The 23746-nt window shown below is 41.2% G+C and overlaps 2 protein-coding genes across 9 annotated transcripts in view; one reads left to right on the top strand and one right to left on the bottom strand.

The window, feature by feature from the left end:
- Positions 1 to 5633: 5633 nt before the first annotated feature.
- gins1 (GINS complex subunit 1 (Psf1 homolog)) lies at positions 5634 to 10189 on the top strand. Its single transcript, XM_081351849.1, has 7 exons — positions 5634 to 5964; positions 6105 to 6169; positions 7046 to 7144; positions 7231 to 7321; positions 7413 to 7529; positions 9403 to 9477; positions 9571 to 10189. The coding sequence occupies exons 1-7, from the start codon at positions 5890 to 5892 to the stop codon at positions 9637 to 9639; spliced, it is 591 nt and encodes a 196-aa protein (XP_081207975.1). The 5' UTR covers positions 5634 to 5889; the 3' UTR covers positions 9640 to 10189.
- Positions 9709 to 23746, bottom strand: part of ninl (ninein-like) — a 35889-nt gene continuing 21851 nt past the window's right edge. For 5 of the 8 annotated variants that reach the window (XM_081351840.1, XM_081351841.1, XM_081351842.1 and 2 more), the window contains 11 exons: positions 21855 to 23444; positions 21267 to 21371; positions 21101 to 21170; positions 13843 to 14127; positions 13647 to 13760; positions 13423 to 13569; positions 13193 to 13342; positions 12183 to 12296; positions 11882 to 12091; positions 11603 to 11716; positions 9709 to 10576 (listed from right to left, as the gene is read on the bottom strand). In XM_081351840.1, coding sequence (XP_081207966.1) covers positions 10385 to 10576; positions 11603 to 11716; positions 11882 to 12091; positions 12183 to 12296; positions 13193 to 13342; positions 13423 to 13569; positions 13647 to 13760; positions 13843 to 14127; positions 21101 to 21170; positions 21267 to 21371; positions 21855 to 23444 — 3091 coding nt within the window. In that variant the 3' untranslated portion in view covers positions 9709 to 10384. The remainder of the gene's footprint in view (positions 10577 to 11602; positions 11717 to 11881; positions 12092 to 12182; positions 12297 to 13192; positions 13343 to 13422; positions 13570 to 13646; positions 13761 to 13842; positions 14128 to 21100; positions 21171 to 21266; positions 21372 to 21854; positions 23445 to 23746) is intronic. The other 3 variants (XM_081351846.1, XM_081351847.1, XM_081351845.1) reach the window with 1 other exon arrangement.

Genomic DNA, 23746 nt, shown 5'->3' with positions numbered 1-23746 from the left:
AAGGAAAGCGCTCGTTTGGATAACATTTGGAGAATATTTGAGTTTTAGTTGATTTTGCTTGAAGAAACTAAATTGTTCTTTTGTTTCAGAAGTGGCTGCTGGTTTGACGGAGTAGAAAACCTATGTTGGAATCATTGTTTCAATCCAACAACATTTTTATGATTTCTCTAGGTGATTTCTAGGACATTTCAGCAGACAAACAACTTATCCATGCATTTAATTACAGGCCAACCAGATGGACCCGATTTCTAATCCATGGAAATATTGAAAAAGTTGATGAGAACTGGCCTGATGACTCATAAGGTATATGGGCTTATGTTGGACAGGGTGCTTTCGTATTTAAATGTACTCATCTGACACCCAGCTCATGTTGACAGCTGAAGATGTGTGAACTACATTTGCGTGGACTGGAAAACTGGTGGGCTGACACTACACTCAGACAGCCTATAACATGAGAGCAGATGAAACTCACATGATCTCAATATTTAAGACAAGCTGAAACTAGACATCCTCGCAATTACCCTTTGAATGTATGTATGCATGTTGAATGATTAATTCATACCTCCAAATGTTTGGCAGTAGACGTACATCATATAGTCTTGTGCAGTATTTATTTAGAGTTAATGGCCGTCCACAGCAGACACCGTTCAGATCGAAACATCTGTCATCAGAGTGGAAATTCACAGACAGTAAACAGCACATCACACAAGGTCGCAATACCTTTCAATGGCTTCACACGCAGCTTTCACTTGATTAAATAAAGCCTTATTTAATCTAGTCCATGCTATTCTATTTTTATTATTATTCTATATTTACATAATTTGATATTTACATATAAGTATTCCAGCACTGCTCGCTCTGTTCGTTCTCTCAACTAACTTTATAGTGCATCCTAGCATGCTTTTAAAAAAAAGAAATGATTGTATACTGTATATATACTCATACTGCCAAAAAAATAAAGTCGCTGTTTGGATTTAAATAGGCAAATTATTAAGAGTCTTTCACTGAATCATTATTATATTTCTGGCATGTTATATGTTTGGTAACAGCTCCTCTAACCATAATTGATGGAGTGCGTAGCTTTTCATTTCTTAAACAACCATGTAGGAAGACGTTTCATGGCCATATTCCAGTATGACAATGACAAGATTTATCAGGCTAGAATTGTGAAAGAATGGTTGGAGAGAGCTTGAATAATTATTTTCACACATGAATTGGCACCTCTGAGTCCAGATCTTGACTTCATTGAAAGTCTTTGGGATGTGCTGGAGGAGACTGTACAGAGTGCTGGACTCTTGCATTCTCAATACAAGATCTTGAGCAAAAATTGATGCACCTCTTGATGGAAATAACATCACAACATTTAGACTTCTGCATAGGAAACCGCATACTTGGGGACATTACAAAACATTTTCTCCCAAATAACATTTATAAAATGTTATTTGAGGGTATTTTGCAATTTAATTTATGATACAGGATTGTAAAACAACAATTAGAGATCTATTAAAACACAGTGGAATTTTACTTCTATTAAATGCCATAAGCTTGATTGGCTCTTTAGGAAAGTTCCCTGTACTTTTATATAGCCTACTGTACTCTATCCCAAACATTACGTATTACACTATGCCATTTAATACCAACGTATCAAGCGCTGTCATGCATATGTGCACGCAACTGGCTGAATCTTTTTTAGCAAGATACCAGGACACCAGAGAGTTCTCTACCACTGGTTCAAACAGACAGCAGGTTTCTTTTGAAATCAGCTGGAGGGGGTTAGCGGATGGGGGTGTTAGTGACATCGCGGCTCAAGTGGCAACATTTGTGCAGTTCCAGCGGGACGGGATCGGAGGCCACAGCTGAATCTGTTCTGTTTGATCCGGTCGATGAGAAAGACTGAAGGAGCCAAAGCTGCATAGCTGAAGCTCTTTAGACGCATGCTGGTTAACTCATGGTGTGAGAAAACAAGACAAATCCCACTGAACCATTCTCTGATCCTTCTTCCTCTTTTCCATTCATCCCCTCATTCTGTTTATCTCCCTCTCCCTGTTATTTTCACTCCACTCCTTTCCCAGGTACCCGAGACAGCCATCCGAGAGCCTATAAGCACTTACAGCGACAGCTTCCAAAGCCCCAAAGGTTTTATGTGATACCGCTGCTCTGACAGAGACATGTTTGGGTCCGTAAGTGGGATTTTATCTTGGCCTGAAAAATACAAACCAAGCAGAGGATGTTTGTGAGTTATGCGAGTGTCCACACAGGTCTAATGTTGAGCGGTAGGCAGCAAACTTGAGACAAGGGGGAGGTTGAATTGTGAACTTCAGGGACCACCTGTTGTAGCACAAGACACTGATATGGCTGTGAACGGTTTCTATGGTTTTGATTTGGGCAAAAGCCGAGTGGACGGAGTCTGCTGTGGCCGCTGACAGAGAGACCGTATCTGCAGCTGTCCCTGTTAATTATACTGTTATCCCCGGTTTGGGAGGCGTCCCAATCAAACTGTGGAGTAGATACTGAGCATGACTTCATTGACTCCACGTTCACAGGGAATGATATCTCCCGTTTTGCACCCCCCATAAACGCCTTTGGGTGTTATTGCATAATCTAGCTCACACCTATAAACCCTGCTGTTCCCACACAGTCAAAGACTATAGATATACAAAGACAGTGCACTCATTTTACTATGAATGCGAGGAAGTGCAATATGGAGGAAAAAGTCCCGCCTTCTATATAAAAGAGCCAATCACCAATTGTCGCTGCCTTTAGAAGCTCTGTGTTCTGAAATTTCACTGAGATTCAGATTCCATTGGTGATTTTAAAAATGAAATTTAATCGTAAGCTTGGTGAACAGCTTTGGAGAATTTGATGTTTCCTCATTTTATATCTAAAAATCTGACTTTTTCCGTTTAAGTGCTATAAAAATCGGGTCCCCGGTGCATCTACCAACCCAGAAAACTTTGTTTTGGTAAGTCTTTCTCTGCAAGCATGTCAAAAAATAAATAACCCGATCAGATTTCGCTTTAATCTGCACGTTTCCACCCACAGCGACGCCATTTTGTTTTCACAAGCACAACAGTGTAACCAGTTCTAATGCAATGGCAAAAGCATGCAAACTGTTCTGTCATTGGCTGCACAGACCAGCACAGAACACTATTAGACCAAGAAATGTCACAGCTGTCTTATAAAGACCTCATGGAACTGTGTCAACTTGTGTAAAAGTTAAACATGACGGTGCAAGTCGATGAGATGAATCAATGTAACTCCACAACAACATGTATCCACTAACCATTCAGAAACGTCCAGGTGCGTCTAAAAGTTGCAACCTCTTCCTGAGTCTTTCCATAAGGCTGCACTCCGCTACTGGTTATTTATGAGATTTTGGATGAGTGAGATTATTCAAGTGTTTTGTTATTGCTGGAGTATTTGAAGCTTGTGTAAAGGATCAGACGTCTTCTGAACGGAGGCGGAAGCAGCAGCTCATTTGCATTTAAAGGGACACACACAAAAACGGGTTTTTGTTCACACCCAAAAAGGGGCAAATTTGACAAGCTATAATGATCTGGCTGGTACTTTGAGCTGAAATTTCACAGACACATTCTGGGGACACCATAGACTTGTATTAGGCTACATCTTGTGAAAATGGGCATAATATGTCACCTTTAGAGATATGATTTGTACTGAAATAGCCACCAAGTGACATGACTTGCCTTATAAGGGCCTTTGACACTGTAAAGCATGGTAAATTACCAATTCCACTTTGAACAGAGAGTGTGCCAATATAGGCACATGAGTATGGAAGCCCATTTCTGCCACATAAAATCATACTTTGGTAAATCATAATTATGACATACTAGGTAAATCATAATTATGACATAAAAAGTCAAAATGACATGAAAAGTCCTAATTATGACAAAAAAGAGCCTAAATTATGGCACAAACAGTAACATTTATGTCATACTAAGTCATAATTATGAGGAAAAAAGTCAAAAAGGAGATGGAAGCCCTCTGGGTGTTTGTGAACTGGACCTCTATCTCCTGTCTATTTCTTCTGGGAAATTGCACAATGCCACAATATCTACTGCTTTTTATTTGTTCATCATGTACAGAATTATATTTAAAGAAAATATTATGGTTCTCCCCAAAAATGGTAAGACCTAAGACGTGATTAACCTTCTACTGCCAAAGATGGGTGTCACCAAACCTGAGGTGTTCAGAAGAACGACCTGTGAACTGTTTGTTTATGTGACCTTTTCACCTCTAGATGGCAGCATGTACTTGATTACTTATACTTAGTCATGTTATGAAGTAATACAAGAATCTGTAATAATCAAATGTTTTTTTTAAAATAACCCTAAAAAATGCAATGTGCTACGCCACTAAGTTTCTTAAAATCAATGTCTTTTTAATCATATATAATAATATGATGTTGTCTGGTATAAGATCACAAAGTTATCAGAAAGTGGTCTAGGCATTGAACTGTTTTTTGCTTTTAGGTTCCTTAAAACATTCATACTTTTGTGTTGTATCTTCATGCACACAACGACGCATGTCTTGTTCTTGAAAATAATAACTAAACCGGTTCTTTGAAACGAACTGGCCAATAATTGACCTACAAATTCAAATGAAAATTAAGAATGAGAAAGACATCCTAAAGAATATTATAGCACAGCAGTATTTAGATCAGACTTACTCATCATGGGTGCAAATATTTACTGATGGGTCTAAGGATCCTATCTCTGGAAGAACAGCAGCTGCTGTATTTATTCCTAAGTTTCAAATTAGTATCAAGAAAAGAATAACTGATCATATCTCAGTAGTTGCAGCAGAATTAGTTGCCATGATGGTTGCACTTCATTGGGTAGAGGATGTAAAACCGAGATTAGTAGCTATATGTTCTGATTCGTTTGCAGCAATCACAAGCCTCGTAAGTGGAAATAAAGTATCAAGGCAAGACATTATATATGAAATACTTGCAAGTTTGTTAAGAATAAGTAGTGTAAGCTTAATAGTGTTTGTGTGGGTTCCTGCTCATGTGGGATTGGAGGCCAATGAAGTGGTAGATAGACTAGCAAAGCAAGCAGTAAAACATAATGAGATAAATGTGCAAGTGACGTTAAGCAAAAATGACGTTAAAAGTAAAATAAAAGAATTCATAAACAATAAATGGCAAGAACTATGGAATAATGAGGTCAAGGGAAGACAGTTGTATAGTATTCAGAAGCAAGTAGGAAACGGAAGAAGTGTTTTTGGGAATAGGAAAGAGGATACGATTGTTTCTCGTATTAGAATAGGGCACACACGATTAAATCATTCCTTGTTTAAGATAGGAAAACATGATACGGGAAAATGTAATTATTGTGATCAGGCAGAAACAATAGAACATGTTTTAATAAAATGTTTAAAATATGGAAAAGAAAGGTTAGTACTTAAGAGGAAAGTAAGAAAATTGGGTGTGGTAGTATTCAGTATGGAAAGTCTATTGGGAAAGCAAGTAGAACAAGTAAAAATATATAGTGAGATAATGAAGTATCTTAAAGCAATAGGAGTAGGTTGGAGAATTTGAAGTATTGAAGGTTTTTTTTTTTTTTTTTTGTTATTAGTGCTTCACACTCCAGTCCAGTTGGTGGCGGTAATGCACCGGAAGTTGGTTTGCCAACCGCCATAAAACACCAAATGAAGAAGAAGAAGAAGAAACGAACTGTTCGAAAGAACCGATTGAGTCCCGTCACTATCTGAAAATGTCCTTTTTGACTCTCCGTAGTAACTTTAAGGCTCACGTGATCATAACAACAAAAAATTACCGCGAAAACTGTCTTTGCCTACATTGGAAATTTACTAGCTCAGACTTTATCCCAGAAATATCCACATATTTTAGGTACAAACACATTCATAATGTTCTGCGAAAAAGCAGTCGAACTCATAAGAGAACTACATCGGATGGGAGATGGTCAGCTGCCCGCGTTTAATGTAAGTAAAGCGTTTCGTAAAGTTTTATAATAGAAAACTGTAACTTAGCTGCCATAGTTTCAGCAGGTAAATTAGTAACAGTCGGATGTCATTAACATGTCAAAGTGAAGTCATACTGGTTTGTCCTGGATTTTCCTCAGGAAGACAGTATTCGCCAAGTCCTGGAGGAAATGAAGGCTCTGTATGAACAGAATCAGAGTGATGTGTAAGTCTGTGCTCAGCTCTCACCATCGACACCAATGCTTCCTGTGTTTGATTAACGTTAGCAAACGACAGGGGCTGCAAATGCAATGCTGTTTTTGTAAACTAAAACCATAAAAAAAATAAAACCGTTTTTGTGACATTCAGACAAATATGTTTTATGATTCTAAGACATAAACGGTATTTCATATCAAACGTGTCATACTAAGGCATAATTATGAGATAAAAAGTCAAAAGTATGATTAAATATAAAAAAAATCAACTTTTCTCTCATAATTGACGTCATAATTTAATATTTTATCAGATAATTATGACTTAAGTATTACTCAAGTATTTCAATGTTGACAATCATTAAAAAATTTTGTCAAGACCTAGACTCTTCATCTCAAGATGACTTTGTAAGTTAGTATGTCATAATATTGACTTTCTCATAATGACTTTTAGCTCATAAATTAGATGTTTTTTTATATCATAATTTGACTTTTTTTGTCATTGTTTTTTATTTTGTAATTATGACTCAATTTTAGAGTTTGTATATTGTAGTTATGATTTTGTATGTCATCATTATGAATTAGTATCTCATATTGGCAACTGTCAAATCCGTTAAAATCATTTTCTTATATGAAGTAAAACTGAAACCTTTAGAAAATGAGTATAGTTGCCTTGGCAAAACAAAATACTTTTACTAATAATGAAAAATAAATGTTAGCTTAATAAATAAAATATAAAGTAAATAATAAAAATGAAAAAGTACATAAAATTACTACAACTTAAAATAAAAACAAAATATAAAGATAAAACCTTATTCAAAATATGAATAAATACTGTATGATTTAGTCTAAAAAGCCAATATACTCCATATAAACCTGCTTTTTTATAGGAATGAGGCAAAGACCGAGGGCAAGAGTGAGCTGATCCCAAGCATCAAGTTCCGCCACTGCTGTCTACTGAGGAACCAGCGCTGTATCTCCGCATACCTGTGAGTGATTCACTGTTATCCATCGTCTGGTTCACTCTTCAGACCTTGGCAGGTGTGATCAAACATTTCTCTCTTTCTTCCCACAGTTATGATCGCCTCCTGCGAATCCGTGCTCTCAGATGGGAGTACGGCAGTGTACTGCCCACAGCCATTAGGTTTCACATGTGTGCTGAAGAGGTGGGCCTGAATTTCTTCTGAGTAACAAATATTAAATGCCACTTGTTTCTTCTTGGTGACTGACATGTTAATTCAAATGCTTCTAACTCAGATGGAGTGGTTCAATCAGTATAAAAAATCCCTGGCGACCTATATGAGATCAATTGGGGGAGAGGAAGGTTTGGACATAACACAGGACATGAAGCCCCCTAAGAGTTTATACATTGAGGTGAGTGCAGTGTTATTTTAGTATCACTTACATAGGCGTGGTTTCACAGACAAGTCTTAAATTAAGCCTTCGTTCAATTAGGACATTTAAAGGCACACTGTGTAGAAATTGTTTGTCAAACAGCGACCCCTAGAGTCGCTGTGGAATACTTGCACTGTCGTAAATACCCCTCCATTTACACCTGGTCACATATATGTGTTTTTGCGAAACGGATTTAAATCCGATCTTCAATTCCCGCACGATATGCAGATTTAATGGAGTGCACGTCACCGAAAGCAACAGATATGAACTGCATTTTATTGATCATAGGCTAAAATTTCAAAATCAAAGACCGCAATAAGAGAGAGCAATAACAGCCCTGGTAAGATCATTTAATTTCTTTACTTTTAATGATGATGATTGTGTGTTAAGCGTCTGCGACTTACTTTCACTTTGATTTGCGATAGTTTGCACGTTGGCTTGATGAATAACGTTAGATGCTCAGCTTCTCATCTGCGGTGGTGCGTGTTACATTACATATAGCCTATAGCACGCTCTCACACGTTTTTTTATTTATTTATTTTTAGCATTTTTGGGAGGAGTACAATTTACATGTGGTTTCAACAACCAGATGCATTTACACTTGTCCAGTTTCGTCTGGAATGCGGCACAGATCTCCTCCTGAAGTGGTTTGAGCGATCGGATTCAAATCCGTCTTGAATGCGTTTCGGAGGGCATTTACACCTGGTCTTTTCACGATCGGATAGCTATCCGATCTGAGAAAACGCATGAAGTGGCCAGGTGTAAACAGCCCCCATGACAAAAACATACGCACGAAAGCCGAAAACAAACGCTGGTTGGCATCTCACGTCCAAATTTGAGGAAGTGGTGGGGGAAGTGACGTATGCCGTAAAGCAGTCGAATTTTGTGGTTCTTTTTGTGCTCGGGTTACTACCTGAACCCCGAAGTTACATAGTGCCAGTAAAAGCGATACAGACCCCCGTCAGGCTATGGCAGACGTGTCATTCAACCTATTGTAAGTCGATGTACCATCACAAGGGTCTTGGAAATATTTTATGAAGGTTGAAAAGCTACACAGTGTGCCTTTATGTAGCTTTTATAAACATGCCTTGGAAGAAAACATTACTGGTGTGCACCTTGAGACAAAACAATGGCACTGATATAATTTAAGATATGTCAGTCCAAGTTACTTTCATTTAAAACAGCTCAAACATGCGTTTTAGTCTGGGAGTAGGCTTAAGCTTAGAATGTGAAACTGGGGGATAATGTTGTATCAATATATATTTTAAATTTCCATTTTAATTTTAAAGTTTTAGTAAGTTAGTATTTGTAATTTTCAATAGTTTATTATATTTTTTTCATATTAAATATGTATATACAGCTTTTATCTTATTTCAGTACAATCAAGTTAAACTAAATTAAAAGTACACTTTGTAACTTTTGGCCTTCTAGCGGTTAAAAAACAACTGTGGATTTTGAGGAAGAACATTGTTTTAGTTGTGCTTTGGCACTGTGTGGGTGAATGTTTCTTTCTCATAACTAAAAAAAAAAATAATCTACTGCTGAATTCTCAATGTAATGGGTAAAAAACATACATATATATATTAAATAAGTTTTTTCCGTTACACTAATAATTCAGCGATCTCTTTTATATGTAAGTTCTTAAGTATTCATACATTAAAGCCATTACAGCATTCAGAATGTGCTTAAAATATGTAAACAATACAAAAAAAAAATATTCTAACAAAGGCTTTATTTCGGGACAAAAATGTAATAAAGTAACCAAAAGGTTTTTGTGCCTGTGAAATTTACCCGTTTACCTAAACACACAGGAACTTGATTAGCACTGATGTATCTTTTCCTCCATATTCAGGTGCGGTGTCTTAAAGACCATGGAGAGTTTGAAATAGATGATGGCACAGTGATTCTGTTGAAGAAAAACAGCCAGGTAACTATTCTTAAGAGCATGTTTAAATCACACTAGAAGGACTGCTTGTTTGTTTATATTGTTTAACGCGTTTCACCCTTTCTCTCTTCACAGCACTTCTTACCCAGATGGAAATGTGAGCAGCTCATTCGGCAGGGTGTATTAGAGCATGTCATCTCCTAAGAATAAGCAGTTGATTGTGGATACTCACATCTTTTCTTCACTTTAAAAATTGAAATGAAAACAAAATTTACATTTGATTGATCTAATCAGAAAGCAACACATATACACAGGTAAAACTTTACTTGCTCACATGGGAAATAGTACATGATGCATTTACAACACAGTGGTGTCACAATTATCTCCCAAAAGTTAGCCAGCTCTTTTAAACAAGGTGTACATCAATTGTAACACTTAGAATAATTTATATCCAAGTGGACATTAGTGCATCATGATTGAAAATTGTGCAATTACAATATAGTATTTGTATAAAAAAAAAAACTGTACATTTGAGTGAATACTGTGATTTTGGTTATAAAATGGGCATTAAAACTGCAGTAAAAAGAATACGTCTCATTTTACTATCAAATACTTGAAGCTAACAGATTGGCATGAACGCTTGCGGTTTGTACCCTACATCACAGTGAACAAATACAGGAATGTGTAAAGCTTTGTCTTTGACAAATGATCAATTCACTTGCCTCTGAAGAGACTAAAATATGACCTTAAATTTACTTTACGCTTCGTCCTCTTTATATTGTTGAAAACAGCATGATTTAAATACAAAATGCTGTTAGAGTAATTGTAAGACTTTGCATTATTTGTGCTTTTACAAAAACAATTCGCACCAAAATACAAAAGTGCACTAGAGGGTGGGACTTCACAGTCCAGAACAACAGGTAAAGGCTCGTAATGGAGTGAAACAAGTCTAAGCTGTGAACGATGCTGGGGCGATTTTCCGTAGCAGTTTATTAAGGGCGATCACTTTCTCCTCCAGCAGGAAAGACTTCTTCTCTGCACTCTTCTGCCTCTGCTCAGTCACCTGAAGAGCCTTCATGAGCTGGGAGTTTTCCACATACAGGTCCTTCAGCAGCAGATCTGACTTGGCATTTTTGGCCAGCTATAGGAGGGGAAGTTAGAGAGGGGATTTGTCACTATACAAAATATCAAGCTTTGGAACAGCATACTAATATACTATTTCTGTATAATATAATACTTCTATATACTAATATAATACTTCCTAGGAAATTGTCACAAAATATCTAATAAAAATGGAAGTTGCTGCAATTGGGGAAGAAAATGTGGCTCTTTTTATCTCCATCATAAATTACTTGCGTCTCAGAGCGAGCAGACGAAACGCAATAAACACTCATGATATCTTGTGTTCGGATGCTGGTGTTTGGGAATGCAATCATGTGAGATGCTTTGTGGAGGGAATTAAACCAAATAATTCTGATGGCAGACTTAGGCTCAGGCATTTCAGAATGATCAAACCAACATTGATCTGCTGTGCGATACGATTGGTCCGCTGGTTAGTCTAATTATCCAATCACATTTACTGTTGATGAAGAGCATTTTGTTGCGCGTCAAGGGATTTATTAAGTAAATGTGTTTCCATCGTAACATCTGCCTTTTATACGCATTTTTAGAATTTATTCACATCTTTATTATTATTTTGAAGATTGATACCCAAACATATAAACAACATGTATGTGGGGTTATGTGAAATGTTTACTTGTTGCATAATGCAGGCTAATATTTCACATCCTAAAAACTACAGAAAAGTAGTAAGTATTATGCAGTATTCAGTAACATGGTTTTAAAGTGCTCCTATTATGCTATTTTAAAGTTCCTAATTTTGTTTTGGAGGTCTCCTGCAATAGGTTTACATATTACAAAAAAAAAAACCACTTTTTCCTCATAATATACATTGCACATCACCTAATTTCTTAAGACTGCAATTACTGACGACTCGTTTCAGGTCATTCAGAATCGGTTTGTTCTTCGGGATACAAATATCTGCATTTATAGTGCACATTGATCTTTGCAGATCTTTTACAGTCACAAACAGCTATATTACACACGGCATGAAAGGTCATATCTGAAAAAGCATTGGGGAAGTTTAAAGCCTCTTGTTTCTGGTTACCTGTTCTTTTAGCTGGTTGACTTTCTCCTGCAGCATCACACGGGTGTTTTTCAGCTTGGCTTCAACTTCATCCATACGCTCCTGCATACTCACCATCAATTTCTCGTATTGCTCCTGTTGTTTGATTTAATAGTTTGTAAATAAAATTTCTTGGAGTATGAGGTGAAGGTTGAAAAAACGTAAACGATTCAACGATAAATACAGTTGTGGCCAAAAGTGATGCCTGGCTTAGGAAAATTGACATGTTCACCCATCAAGACTTTGAAAGTGTAGCTGTACCTGCTGAAGGCCCATCTGAATGCCGGCTTGCTTGGCCTGAGAGCGAAGCAGACCCTCTAAATCCTGCGTCCTGAGCTGCTGCTCGGCCAGCTGAGTTTGTAGATGAGCCAAGTGCTCCCGGGTGCCAGACCCCACCTGTTCCCTTAGTTCCTGTACCACACGTACATGCTGAGCCTGGACCAGCGACAGAGCGCTCTCTGCCCTCAGTGCCTAAACCACAGTATCAAACGCACAAAAGTGAGACCAAAAACATTCATAAGGAATTCTCAATCAGTGAGAAGGTAGAAAATGATCTCCAAACCTGTTCATTTGCCTCATGTTTAGCAGTCTCTAGCTCTGCTTGTTTGTTTCTCAAAGTGAGGCACTGATGTGTCAGTCTCTGAAGTTCCAGCTCCTGAGTCTGCAGCTGAGCCACCTAAAAAAAAAAATAATATTCCAATCAGAATGATTTCTGAAGGATCATGTGACATTGAAGACTGGAATAATGGCTGCTGAAAATTAGTTACATTTTAAAACATATTAAAGTAGAAAAGAGTCATTTTAAATTGTAATTATATTTCACAATATTATTGTTTACACTGTATTTTTTCTTGGTGAGCGTAAGAGACTTTTTTCAAAAACATTGACAATTCTCACTGACCCTAAACTTTTGACCAGTATTGTACCAAATATACATATGAATTTGTGCTTTCATAGATATTTGCACAAAAAAAAAAACTTCCATGTTGAATTTATTTGTACAAAACGTTTAAACATGAGGATAATTTGAATCCTATACCAGCTGTGCAGCGTTTCTGTGCTCTGTGCTATGCGATTTCACTTCTGAGACACATAGGCTGTGTCCGAAATCGCCCCCTATACCCTTAAAGGGCACTATTTGAAGGGACAGCCATTTGTAGTGTTGTCCGAAACCATAGTGGACATTATCGAGCTCACTCATTCAATCCCACAATGCACCGTATTCATGGGTGTACAACCTATGTTCGATGATTCTCTACGATGATTGTTTCTCTACAATATTTCAGTAAAGACAAAAAGACTGCAGGAATAAAGGAAGCTTGACAAGTATACATTGGTTGTACACAGCAAAAATAATGCATTGTGGGTTTAAAAGTGTGCACTATATGGAATTCACAATTGCAAATCAAGAAAATTCCTGCCGTGCAAACAGTAGAGAATGGTGCCAGCCATTAAAAGTAAAAATGTGTCATGCATTCCAAACAGTGCACTATAAAATAAATAGGGAGTAAATTTGGACACAGATAATTGCAAATTGAAAAGAATCCACTGCAAAAGCAATTTGTGACTAACTTTGTTAAGAAGGTCCTCGTTCTGTACTCGCAAGCTCTTGCACTCCTTCTGCAGAACACTGACTGCAGTCTCCTCCTGAATCCTGTGGGTCTGATGTAAATGCTCCTTCTCTTTATGCAGCTGATGTATGCTGTTCTCAAGCTCCTGGACCTTGTGTTACACAATATTTAGCAGTTATTCATTTTATTATTACTGAATTAACCCAAACAAGTATAAAGAACATTGTTCACCTTGTCCTGACACTGCTGCAGCATCTTCTGATGTGTGGACGCCTCCTGGATGTGAACGTCCTTTTCTTGCCACAGAATTAGGATCTGGGCGTTGAGCTGCTCTATCTGGGTTTCTGAGTTACGAAGTGATTCCTGAAGCTTTTCCAGCTGCAAACAACACAAAGCAAGCTTTAGCATGTCCAGTATCAAAAAAGTACTTGAAGAAAAAAGCATCAGCATCTCACCTTCTGGTCTCTGTCTGCTGTTTCCTTCAACAAATGGTCCTTGTCTTGTTCTAGTGCTTGGTTTTTCAGAGTCTGACTAGTCAATGCAGACTCAACCACAGTCAAATGCTGGAGCTGAAAAATAAGAGGAGTTTCAGTGATTCCTGCCAACTTTGAGATCATTTATTAATATATCTCCTAAAAAAATAAATCATACCATCTCCTTGGCAGTTTTAAGCTCCCTCTCTAGAAGCTCCTTCTCTTTCTGCCACTGTTCCTGGAGCTTTAGTTTGTCGCTCTCCTGCTGCTGGAGGGTTTCCTGCAGCTGTCTGTAGGACGCAGCTGTCTCATCGTTCTCCTGGCACACCTGTGCTAGCCTGTCAGTCAGCGTCTGCACTGCTCTCTGATCAGAACACAGCCGGGAACTTAGTTCAGCGTTATCACTGCTAAGCTGAAGGTTTCTCGCACTGAGATCGAGCACCTCTTCTCGACATTTGGAATTCTGATGGAGAAGGAAACCAATTGTTAAGGGTAGGAACTATAATGTAGTGCAATCATTCAGTATTCATAATGTGACATTTATGAGTGAAACTATGGAAGCTTGTTTCCGCCACTGAATAATAAATAAATAATAATAATTGCGACTTTTTATCTCACAATTGCGATATATCAAGTCAGAATTGTGACTTTTTTTTATCAGAATTGTGAGATATGAAGTCAGAATTGTGAGAAATAAAGTCGCAATTCTGAGAAATAAAGTCGCAATTGCGAGATATAAAGTCGCAATTCTGAGAAATAGTCGCAATTCTGAGAAATAAAGTCGCAATTCTGAGAAATAAAGTCGCAATTCTGAGAAATAAAGTCGCAATTCTGAGAAATAAAGTCGCAATTCTGAGAAATAAAGTCAGAATTGCACAATATAAAGTCGCAATTGCGTGTTATAAAGTCAGAATTGTGAGATATAAACTATTCTGTGGTAAAAATAAAATAAAAAAAACTGTCTTTTTATATCTCACAATTCTGAGAAAAGATGTCAGAATTGCGAGATATAAACTTGCAATTGCGTGTTATAAAGTCAGAATTGCGTGATATAAAGTCGCAATTGCGAGAAAAAAAAGTCAGAATTCTGACTTTATAACACGCAATTCTGACTATCTCTCGCAATTCTAATTTTATAACACGCAATTGCTACTTTATTTCACGCAAATCTGACTTTATATTTGACTTTATATCTCGAGATGTAAACTCGCAATTGTGAGATAAAAAGTTGCAATTATCTTTTAAAATGTTTTATATTGTGGCGGAAACTTTAGGTTACTCACGTAACCCCGGTTCTCTGATAACATGAGTGAGGTATCTCACTATGGGAAACGCCTCTGGGCGTGACAGATCTGGAAGTACCAATTACACCACGTCTGTCAGTTGACAGACCAATCACGACAGTGATGCGGGAGTCCCCTACCCACATATAAACCACTGTAGTGGTCCCTACTTCATTCTCTGCATATCTCTTCTCCGTGCACTGCAAGGAGGGACGTGTGGTGAGATACCTCACTCATGTTATCAGAGAACCGGGGTTACGTGAGTAACCTAAAGTTCTCTTTCAAACATTCGCTCGGTATCTCACTATGGGATATAGACAACTCCCGTATTGCAGATATGCTGTCTGAAGCAGGCCTGTCAACCAACTGTGATGTATGTAACATAACAATCCCCGAAGAGGTTTTTTTTTTTTTTTTTTTTTTTTTTATACACTTAAGACGGAATGAGCCAGAGATGGCTCAGTGACATCCATTCTATAAAATCGAACAAATGTGTGAGGCGAAGCCCAGCTTGCTGCAGCACATATGTCCTGAACTGAAACGCCCTTAAACAGTGCCCATGAGGTAGACAGACCTCTGGTAGAATGAGCCCTCAGCCCTTCCGGAGGACAGAGACCACTGCTATTATAACCTAATATAATAGCTTCCACTACCCAGTGGGACAGGCGCTGACGCGAAATAGGTTTCCCCTTATGAGAATCAGCCCATGAAACAAACAACTGATTACTCTTCCTTAGCGCTCTTGTTCTGTCCACATAGTGACGCAACGCACGGACAGGGCACAAGCAATGAAGCCGCGCATCCTCTGACGAGAGAAAAGGCTGTGGATGAAAAGCCAGTAAATCCACCTGTTTATAGGAGAGAGCTGACTCGCTAACTTTAGGGACAAACGCTGGATTACTTTTGAGAGTTACTCTCGAGTAGTCCATAGCGAACTGCATACAGGAGTTATGCACCGAAAATGCGTGAAGTTCACTCACCCGCTTAGCGGTCGAAAGAGCCAATAACAAAGCAGCCTTTAGCGAAAGGAGCTTTAATTCAACACTCTCTATAGGTTCAAAAGGGGGCTGAGATAGTGCGTTAAGGACCACCGACAGATCCCACGGCGGAATCAGTGGCTTTGAAACCCTGTTCAAACGCCGTGCACCTCTCATAAACCTGCATACAAGCGGGTGTTGACCTACAGTGTTTCTGTCAACCCCCACATGACACGCCGAAATTGCGGCAAGATAAACCTTAACAGTTGAAAAGGCTCTGCCTTTATCCAAAAGTTCCTGCAGAAAACACAACGTATCCGCGACAGAACAGAGAAAAGGAACAATATGTCTGTGTGCGCACCATCGCTCAAACACAGCCCATTTCCGATCATATGCCGAGCGCGTTGAAGCTGCTCGCGCGTTCTGAATTGTTTCAATCACCCTAGGAGGCAAACCTGTTACACAAGTTTAACCTCTCACGGGCCAGGCCCAAAGAGCCACTTTGTCTGGGGCTGGGTGAAATATCTCCCCGCGCGCTTGCGAGAGAAGGTCCCTGCGCAACGGGAGGGGCCAGGGCTGTGCGTAAAGGAGCTGTATTATCTCCGTCAACCACAACTTCCCTGGCCAGTTCGGGGCAATCATTATAACCGAGTGACCGAACTCTCTTACCCTTCTTAAAGTTGGAAAGATCAGACTCAGTGGAGGAAACGCGTACAGTAGCGCGTTTGGCCACGGGTGCGCCAGAGCATCCACACCCATAGGCGCACCGCTTCTCGCCAGAGAGAAGAACAGAGGACACTGAGTGTTTTCGTGCGAGGCGAAGAGATCTACGGCAGCCCGGCCGAACCTCTCCCACAACTGGCTCACTACCTGAGGGTGGAGAGTCCATTCTCCATACAGAGGATTCCCCCTGGACAAGAGATCCGCCCCCACATTCATTATTCCCGGGACGTGGGTTGCCCGTAGTGAATGAAAATGCTTCACGCCCCACAAGATTATTTTCTGTGCTAGACTGTGAAGCCGGTGGGAACGTGTGCCTCCCTGGCGGTTTATGTATGCCACCGTCGTTGTGTTGTCCGACCTGATCAAAATGTGGTGGTTCCTTAAGAACCGCACAAAATGATTCAGAGCCAGAAAAACTGTTAACAGTTCCAGGAAGTTTATGTGTGCGTTTTGTAGCGAGACGGGCCATTTCCCCTTCGCTATCCTGCCCTCGCACACTGCACCCCAACCTGTGAGCGACGCATCCGTCGTAACCACCTTTCTCAGAGAAACTGTTCCCAGCGGAGTCCCTGACTCGAGAAAGGACCGATCTCTCCATTGACGGAGAGCGTGCATGCAGCGTGACGTCACTATCACTCTGCGGTTGAGGTGACGTTTTGGACAAGCCCTGCGCCGCCGTCCAATTCTGAAACTCTCTCATTCGCAGCAGTCCCAGGGGAATGACAGAAACTGTCGAGGCCATCAGACCTAGAAGACGTAAACACAGTCTGAATGACACTCTGTTTCCTTTCTGAAAAAGGGATAGACAGCCGCGAATAGACCTGACGCGCTCCTCGGACAGAGAAGCTCGATACAGGTCTGAGTTTAGTCTGAGACCCAGGTAAATTATCTCTTGTGTAGGCACCAAGCAGCTTTTCGTTTCGTTTATCTTGAAACCTAAGTTCTGCAAATGAGACACGAGCATTGTTGTCTCTCTCTCTGCCTGTTGCCATGACGGCGCGCACAGCAGCAGATCGTCCAAATATGCTGACACTCTGAGACCCATCACTCTCAGCGGTGTGAGCGCTGCTTCCACACATTTGCTGAATACCCTGGGCGCTAGAGACAAGCCGAAGGGAACTGTCAAAAACTCGTAGGCTGTGTCTCGGTAGGCAAACCTGAGGAATTTCCTGTGTGCTGGGTAGATGCTTATGTGAAAATATGCATCTTTCAGATCGACTGACGTAAGCCAGTCCTTGGGACGAATAGTTTGAGATAACGTTTTTAAGGTCAACATTTTGAACTTGTATTTCCTGAGGTGTTTGTTGAGGTTCCGTAAATCCAAAATAGGACGGAGACCTCCCCCTCTCTTGGGAATAACGAAGTACCGGGAGTAAAAGCCCTGATGGCTGTCCTCCGGCGGCACAACTCGAATAGCTCTTTTGCTCAATAAAGAGGCTATTTCTTCCTCCACAACCTGAGCTGACTCCCCCTCTGCTGCTGACATTAACACACTGTTGAAAAGTGGAGGTTTTACAGCAAATTGCAGACGATAACCTCGGCTTATTGTGGATAAAACCCAGGGGTGTACTGCGCATGCGCGCCAGCTCTCCGCCTGAGCAGCGAGCGGACCGCAGCAGCTCTCGTCCACTAGTGACGCGGCGGCGCCCACTAGTGGTGGAGCTGGGGACTGCAGCTCTGATTTTGACAATTTTGTTTTTGTGTGTGTTTTTATTTTCAAACATAGCTGTGCCCTCGGCACACTGCCTGGATGCACAGGGAACGTGTTTATTATTTCCATAGCACACATGTCTTTTGGAAAACAGCCCTCTGCCCTCTGTTGTAACCCCGTGGGTGGAGGGAGGGAAACTTTTCTGTGAGGCACTGGGGGAACTGGTGCCAACTTCACATCTGAACTGGTCATTATAGAACTTGTGAACAATTTCCCTGTCCGACGCCTTCTCTTGGCTGGAGGGGGAGAAAATGACCGTTCTCTTCGAGGGAGGATAGCAACAGATACTCCGTGAGTGCTGTTGCTCATCCCTTCGTTCTGAACCTGACGAAATACTAGGTTGCCCGCCGTTTCTTCCCTCCCTGAGGGTTTGCCGGACGGTGTCTGGCTGCAGCCGCCGCGAAGGAAGGTTTACCCCTCGGCTGAGCTGGCTTTGACTGTGGCTCAGAACGCTGAGGCTGAGAAGGTCTGGGGTTTCTAAAATCTGGCCGACCACCCCCTTGTGGGGCTTCAAACCTAAGCCGTGGTGGATGAGAAACCCTAACGGTGGATCTGCGAGGGAGGCAGGTCTGGAAAGCCTCACCCTCCTGCTTCTTTTGATCGCACCGTTCTCTCATTGCAGTGACCGATGCCCCGAAAAGGGCTTTGGGCTCAACTGGAGCATCCAAGAAGTCTGCTTTCTCTCTGTCTGACAGCCCTGACAGCCCCAGCCAGAGAGCTCGCTCGCCGACCACTGCCAAGCCCATGCTGCGGCCGCAGCTCTGGACCGCACCTCTGGAAGTTCTCAGGTTGAGATCTGCAATAACACAAATCTCTTCCCAGAGGGCTGGGTTTGGAGACCCAGCATCCATTTGCCTCCCCATCTCTTCCATTAGCTCTGCCTGATAAGCAGTGAGGAGAGAGGTGGCATTAAGAGCTCTCACTGCCAGTGCAGAAGAGCGATAAATTTTCTGAAACACTGAGGCCGTTAGACGATCAGTGCGTCCTGGCAGTGAGGCTGAAGCCGAGGAAAAAGCTGTCTTGCGGTTAGGGTGGAGATGGTGTGCAACCGACAGCTCGACAGGAGGGGAATTTGACATCCCTAACTCCTCCATTTTATCCACATCCAGCCTAGAAAATCCCTTTACGGGAACTCTGTGAGAAAATGGCTTATCCCAGAAACGTTTCATCTCCGAAACGCACGCGGGGACCGCTGGAATGAGCTGCTTAGCTGGTGGGGCACGTGACGGCAGTCTCTTGCCGTCATAGAGATCTCTCTCTGCCCCCTGGCCCGACTGCTGTGATGGCCAGTCTATGGAGAGTTTTGCCGCCGCCCTCCGGCACATTTCGAGCAGGTCGAGCTCCGCCTGAGCCGGGAAGGGTGAACCCTCGCTTAACGCGCTGTCCGGCCGGGGTGGATTTGGCGGGAGGATCGCATCTTCGTCATCATCCTCACCATCGTCCTCTAACAAACGAGCGATGGCCTCGTCGTCCTCGTCATCCTCCTCTCTCACATCCGTAAGCCCTACGGATCCGAAGAGGGGAGGTAGTTGCGGGGAGAATTCGTCCATGTATTCGCCCCAGCTGCAGGACGCCGGAGGCTGTTTAGCCTCCTCCGCGGGTGGCGGAGAAAAGCAGGGATCACCCTTGTTAGTGGCCGCGACACGCACTCTTCTCTCTAACACCCTCGACGGGAAGAGAGAACAGTGAGGACAGCCCTCGGGATTAGCGAGGGCTGCCTGTGCGTGTCTCACCCCCAGGCATGCGATGCATAAAGGATGAGGATCCTTGCCCGATATCATCGAGCCGCACGCACACGGGCGAGAAGTTTCTGCTTTCGGTCCGCCGTTTGCAGACTTTGAAGTAGCCATAATAGTATTATAAGTTCACCGACACGTGCAACTCAGAATAAGGGAATATCTAAAAGAATTCGCCGTAACGCGTTAATTCTCTTAAGTATACCAGATTAATAACACCGTTACAGTGGAAAGAAAAACCCGCTCACAAAAGTAGCTGCGTTCAGCGACGTACCTTGACGGCTCGTCTCAGAACCGTTAAACAACTATTTCGAGACAGGTCCTACTGAAAAGATAGCTTCCAATTTGATCTTCACGGGGAAGAGATCGAAGAATGAAGTAGGGACCACTACAGTGGTTTATATGTGGGTAGGGGACTCCCGCATCACTGTCGTGATTGGTCTGTCAACTGACAGACGTGGTGTAATTGGTACTTCCAGATCTGTCACGCCCAGAGGCGTTTCCCATAGTGAGATACCGAGCGAATGTTTGAAAGAGAACAAGCTTCCATATGAAACAGTATATTTAACAAAAAAGATAAATATATGATGGGTTTTTTTAAAACAAAAATGCAGAAAGTTTTCTGTGATGGGTAGGTTTAGTGTAAGGGGATCGAATATACAGTTTGTACAGTATAAAAAAAAAAGGGTGGGACTTGATTTTGTCCCTTGGGAACTGTGGTTTGCTATTGCTGTGATGTCATGTGAGTGACAGGTCGTCCCGCCCTCGTGCCAATAAACAGAAAAGCGATGTCGCTGCATGAGGGAAGTTATTTTGATTAAAGATCATTAGGGCACATGAATAAAAAAAAAGGAAGAAAGAAAAGTGCACTGATAAATGATTTATAATAAATACTCCGTAAAACAAAAAGTCACCGTGAAATCAAAATTGACGTTTCTTAAATATCCATGCTACCCTCTCCATGCTATCAATATTTTTCCAAGAACTTCATTGATGCCAATCTTGCCTCTTTTCGTAGCCTCCCCTCGTCATCTCGATTTTTCATATATTCTCTGTCCATCTCTTCAAGTTTCCTCCTTAAAAAAAATAGTGAAGTGAAATTTGTTTGTGTTAAATAAAATGCTAAAATTAAGTTTAGATAATTGACAAGTTAAAGCAGAAGATTTCTTTACCTCTTTTTGTTGACCTCCTCCTCCAGCGACTTGACATCCTGCTGTAAGACGGCAACCCTGTCTTTCAGTGCACTGTTTTCAGACGTGACCTCATCAAGTTGAGCCCTACAATTGGACACCAAAATATAGAGATCAGCTCTCCATTACAATCTTACCAGCCTCTGCACTTTTAGGAAGCTTAGTATTGAAAACAATATAATTTCAGGAGTTTTCGTAGCAAGATTTTCAACATTTAAAAAAAAGCAGCATAAGTTTAGGGCAACAAACACACAAATGTAATATTAATACAATTAATAGGATGCAAGAACACATTTTCAATCAATAGTGAGTTTTCATGCATGTCAGTGACACATTATCATTCAGTTAGTGAGATGCAGAATGAGGTCTGAAAAATCAAAGCGCATATCTACGGTTAATGATATCTCAATTCTGTGAAACAATCAGTCAAACATTCTTGGACAGACACAAAAGTAGTGAGCGGTCAATTCTTGGCATCCGTACGGGAGAATCGACGAATGGATCAATGCAGCAATTGTTAATCTTTTGGTTCTGTTTCGACGGTCATCTACTAGCTGGAGAACCACAAACCTGTGGGGATTGGAGTCCATCTCCAGTTCTAAGGCCATGACAAGTCCCTCCATCTCCAGAAGCTGTTCTTTCATTTGGCACTTCTCGATTTCAAAGGCCTCCTCCATTTGCTGAAGCTCTGCTTGGGAGTCCATCAACGATTGCTGTAGTTGGTTGGTGGTATTGTCGGCCTCCTCTCTCAGAGAGCACAGCTCTCGCTTTTTGTCCTCCAATTGGTTGGTCAAAAGTTTAACCTGACCAGAGAAATGAGTGACGTTTTTAAACAGATTCATCTTCAGCTGAACCTCGTTCCAGAGCAAATCCATCTCTTCGGCTTTGGCTTCAAGCTGACGGTTGAGTTCCAGCATTTGGTTGTCTTTGCTTTGCAGTTCCAGAGAAAAATGATCTCGGTTCTCTTTAAGTTTGGTAGATTCGGCCTCCATTTCTACAATCTGAGAAGAAAGCTGGTCTGCAAGTTGCCGGTAGCTTGAGTTCTCTTGTTCAAGACGCCTTGTTTCTTCTTGCTCCAAGTTCAGACGGGCTTGGAGCTGTTCAACCTTACCCTGCTCTACAAGAAAGCCTTTAAGGTTTTGCTCCATTGTGTGCATTTGATCCCACTCCTCAGAGACACTATTAACCTGTGTTTGTAGCTGTTTGAGAACCTCACACTGACCCTTGAGCTCCTCTATGAGTCGATCCCGCTCCATCTCCACCGCATTTAGCTCAGAAGCCTGTCTTGTAAGATCATCATCTCTGGTTTTCAATGCCTCGTGCGTTTTGGCCAAGTTTTCTTGAAGATCCTCAAGTTCTTTCCCTTGTTCTCTTAACTGGATTTGCTGTTCACCAAATGCAGTAGATAGATGACCACTGCTTCCCTGCATTATTTCGATCTCCTTCTGCCAGGTCTCAGATTTGGTCCTGCAGTTTTCCAGCTCTTCTGTCAGCTCAGAAATTATGTCAAGAAGCTCCCGTTCCTTCTCTTTTTCTTTTGCAAGTTCCTTTTTTAGATCTTGAGTACTCCTGTCCATTTCTTTCTGTATTTGCTCCTTTTGCTTCAGAAGTTCTTGCTTCTTTTCTCGTTCAGCTTTAAGCTTTTGCTCTAGCTGAGAGAGCTTATTGCAAAGCTTTTGTTCTTTCTCATTTCTAATTTCTGTTTCCTTCTCTTTGGCATGAAGTTCTGAGGTCAAACGCTGAACGAGTGCATCTTGAGCTTTCATGGAAACCGTGTTGTCTTCAAGCTGAACACACATCTCTTCCAGCTTATCTTCTAACTGTCTTTGTAATATGAGCAACTCCTCCTCAGCCCTAGATGCGAGTTCTACCTGAGCTTCCATGAAGTGGATGTGTTCTCCTAGCTTCTTGATTTCTTCCTGGTGTTCCTCCTCCAGTTTCTTTCTTTCCTGTGCCACCCTGCTGCAGATCTGAGCTTGCTCTTCACTCCAGCGCTCAGTGCTGAGGAGATGCTCCCTGCGCACCTCCTGTTCTTCTCTGCGATGCTGCTCAGACTGCTCCTCTAGACGGCTGCGCTCGAGGTGCAGCTGATGGAGCAGGCTACGCTGAGCTTCACTGTGTTGTGCCTTCATGTGCAATAACTGCTGCTCTGCTTTCTCCCTGGTAAACAGCAACATGCTAATACATCTATGTCTAAATTCATGGCAATGTCGTGGATACCAAGGAAGAAAAAAAAAAAAAGATATTCTACTTTTCCCCTACTTAAAAAAACAAAAACAGGTTGAACATGCAGTAAAACACAATTCAAGATGTAATTCTTGAATGAAGGTTATATGAAGCACACATTACGTTTTATTGAAAATGCACAAAATAAATTGTAAGTGGGTGAATCTCACAAAACCTGCAAAGAACATTCTTAAATTCCCATTATTTTCAATGGTGAATCTCATTCAATTCCTAAT

This window comes from Scardinius erythrophthalmus (genome assembly GCF_964197995.2).
Source record: "Scardinius erythrophthalmus genome assembly, chromosome: 21".
NCBI classification, from domain to species: domain Eukaryota; kingdom Metazoa; phylum Chordata; class Actinopteri; order Cypriniformes; family Leuciscidae; genus Scardinius; species Scardinius erythrophthalmus.
Note: the sequence above shows the minus strand (reverse complement) of the source record. Positions and strands in the feature narration are given on the sequence as shown.